The sequence below is a fragment of the Sardina pilchardus genome, chromosome 1 (genome assembly GCF_963854185.1).
Source record: "Sardina pilchardus chromosome 1, fSarPil1.1, whole genome shotgun sequence".
In the NCBI taxonomy this organism is placed as follows: domain Eukaryota; kingdom Metazoa; phylum Chordata; class Actinopteri; order Clupeiformes; family Clupeidae; genus Sardina; species Sardina pilchardus.
In genome coordinates this window covers 34782494-34784993 of record NC_084994.1, presented here as the reverse complement: position 1 = coordinate 34784993, position 2500 = coordinate 34782494, and the positions used below count along the sequence as shown (strand labels likewise).

At 46.5% G+C, this 2500-nt stretch overlaps 2 protein-coding genes across 4 annotated transcripts in view; both read left to right on the top strand.

Moving 5' to 3' along the window:
• stn1 (STN1 subunit of CST complex) overlaps positions 1 to 218 on the top strand; it is a 21533-nt gene extending 21315 nt beyond the window's left edge. For all 3 annotated transcript variants that reach the window (XM_062543107.1, XM_062543097.1, XM_062543088.1), the window contains one exon: positions 1 to 218. This exon is cut by the window's left edge. The gene's annotated coding sequence lies outside the window, so the exon portion shown is untranslated.
• A 766-nt stretch (positions 219 to 984) lies between these two features.
• The window catches only part of LOC134078317 (SH3 and PX domain-containing protein 2A-like), a 56344-nt gene continuing 54828 nt past the window's right edge, over positions 985 to 2500 (top strand). The window contains exon 1 of the mRNA XM_062534155.1: positions 985 to 1307. Coding sequence (XP_062390139.1) covers positions 1236 to 1307 — 72 coding nt within the window. The 5' untranslated portion in view covers positions 985 to 1235. The remainder of the gene's footprint in view (positions 1308 to 2500) is intronic.

The following is a 2500-nucleotide window of genomic DNA, read 5'->3' as shown; positions in this document are numbered from 1 at the left end:
TCAGCAGGGTGTCCGACCTGCCACAAGAGGGGGACATTCATGCGTAATAAATGTGTTGCCATCTCTCTGACAAACATCTGTATCAGCTTCACGTTTCCTGTTCCCCTGTCGGCCTCTTGTCAATGGACAATTACAGTAGACAACTTTGGCATACAAGAGTGCACAGTGAACAACAAATACCGAATAGAAATTAAAAAATAAAAATATTGTTTTTTAAATGGTACTTTCTGTCTCATTTTATTCATAATATTACTGCATCTAACGCAAGCGTATGTGTTCACATCATTTGATACAATGGGGAAAAAAATAAATGCTTCAGCTCACGAAGGCTACTGCACAGCAGCCCTATTCCCATGCCCCTGAGAATCTACCCCATGGCAACTACCTAACTGTCCCGTTGACATATTGTAACGTAGAGTCGAGGGAAACCGCTGTCGAAAACGTCAGTGTTTCCTATAGTAGCATTAGTCAAATAAAGCCCGCGCGCACCGAATTGTACCCTGATCGTGATGCGGAGGAGGACCTCGGCGTCTTATTACCGACAACCAACCCAGTACAGCGCGACGAGGTTTTCCCAGCCCCAACTACAACGAACGAACGAACTCACGTCAAGCCCAGCCCCGCTTGCCTGCTTGCCCAAATCGCTTTGCGCTTCCTCCCTAGCTCAATGCCTGCAAGTCTCTGCACGCAGCATTCGGCGGTCAATGCGCCGGTCTTTTCCAAGTGCCCCGAGCAACATTGAGGAACACCCGTGGACACGGAGCATTGTGGTCAACACAAAGGACCCCAGCGAGAGCCCGCCTCGGGCAAAGAAAGGTGATCATTTCTTCATCACGCCTCACGAGCCGCCCGACGCTGCCCCGGTTCCGAGAGTAGCCTAGACCTTAATTTGGATTCAGCTGATCAATGTAGTATAGCCTAAGAAGGCGGTAGAGGTGGCTTGTTGTCAGACATTAACGTCCGAGCGTTTCGTCCATCAAGACCATTAGAAGTTGTTTGGCTTTCGCGCCGGCCACAGCGCAAATACGCGCATAACATCAGCTGGGAATCTCTTTTTTTATATATACATGTTACTGACCACGGAGCGAGGAGAACAATCGAATGCCTTCATTGAGAAGACCGCCACAAACACCAGCGGATTTCTTCGTGATTAACCCACTTCGGAGGACCGAGGTCCTTCTTGCCTGCATTATTTACTCTGATATACCTGGAGAATCTGCTCAACCCTCGTCACGATGCAGCTCAGGACAGTTTCGGACGTAAAGGTGGTGGACGTGGAGAAGAGACGTCACCCCTCAAAGCATTACGTGAGTGTTTTTTTACCTGTGCGCACTCATCCTATTGTCTGACTTGAATGCTACAAACTGTCGAAACATTTATGAATGAGCAGATTCATTTCTCTTTGTGGACCCCAATGAATGTGCTACAGGCTAATATTGGGAAGAACGGCCGTATGGTATACAAGGGAAGTTTGCATTATTGGCTGCGGCGGAACCACCTGTATTAATTAATTATCAATAGGCTAATCTTTTTAAAAAAAAAACATAAGATATTTCAAACATAAGATATTTCTAATAATGACGTTATGGTCTTTAAAGCATGACACATTATGCATTTCCCCCGTTAGACTGCATCAACAACGAATATGACAATGTAGTTGAATATCTTAATGTGACTGTCCTCAGGATACATTGGTTAAATGTTTACAGCTACAGAGAGGACTTAGGGCGCACTCTCCACAGCTCACTGTTGATCTGCATTCATTTAGTTGGTGAAGCATGTAGACTGACAGTCACACCCCCTCAAGCATAGCCACAGCATACTGTTCATGCACAATGCAGAACCCTCCTCCCTACACACACACACACACACACACACACACACACACACACACACACACACACACACACAGAGATAGAGCTATAGCCTGTCAAATCTGGGTGCATAGAAACTAAATGTGAAGTTGCAAGTTTATCATGTGCTCATTCACGCTAATGTACCCCTTAGCAAATTGGCTGTGACCTGCTTTGTAACTTGCACTCGGTGACCTAAGCAGATGACGCGTACACACACACACACACACACACACACACACACACACATACACACATTCACACGCACGCACACACACACACACACACACACACACACACACACACACACACAGATTGCTCTCTCTCTCTTCTTCAGAGAGTGTTTGATGACATCAGCTCAGTTACGCTCTGTTGCAGGATATCAGTGCGAGACCGCGTCACACTCCATAGAAGTTCACATCAGAAGTTTTCGGAGAGTCTTGTGCCAAGTTGTGTTTTGGAAATTGGTGGGGAGGGATGATTTTGTCCTAGTTTCTGCATGACATCTCAAGGGAGTCGCTTTCTCTCCCTCCTTACCCTCCTTACCCTCCTTCCCTCTATCGTTTTTCGCTCTTTCTCTATCTCTGTGTGTGTGTGTGTCTGTGTCTGTGCCTGTGTCTATCTGTGTGTGTGTGTGTGTGTGTGTG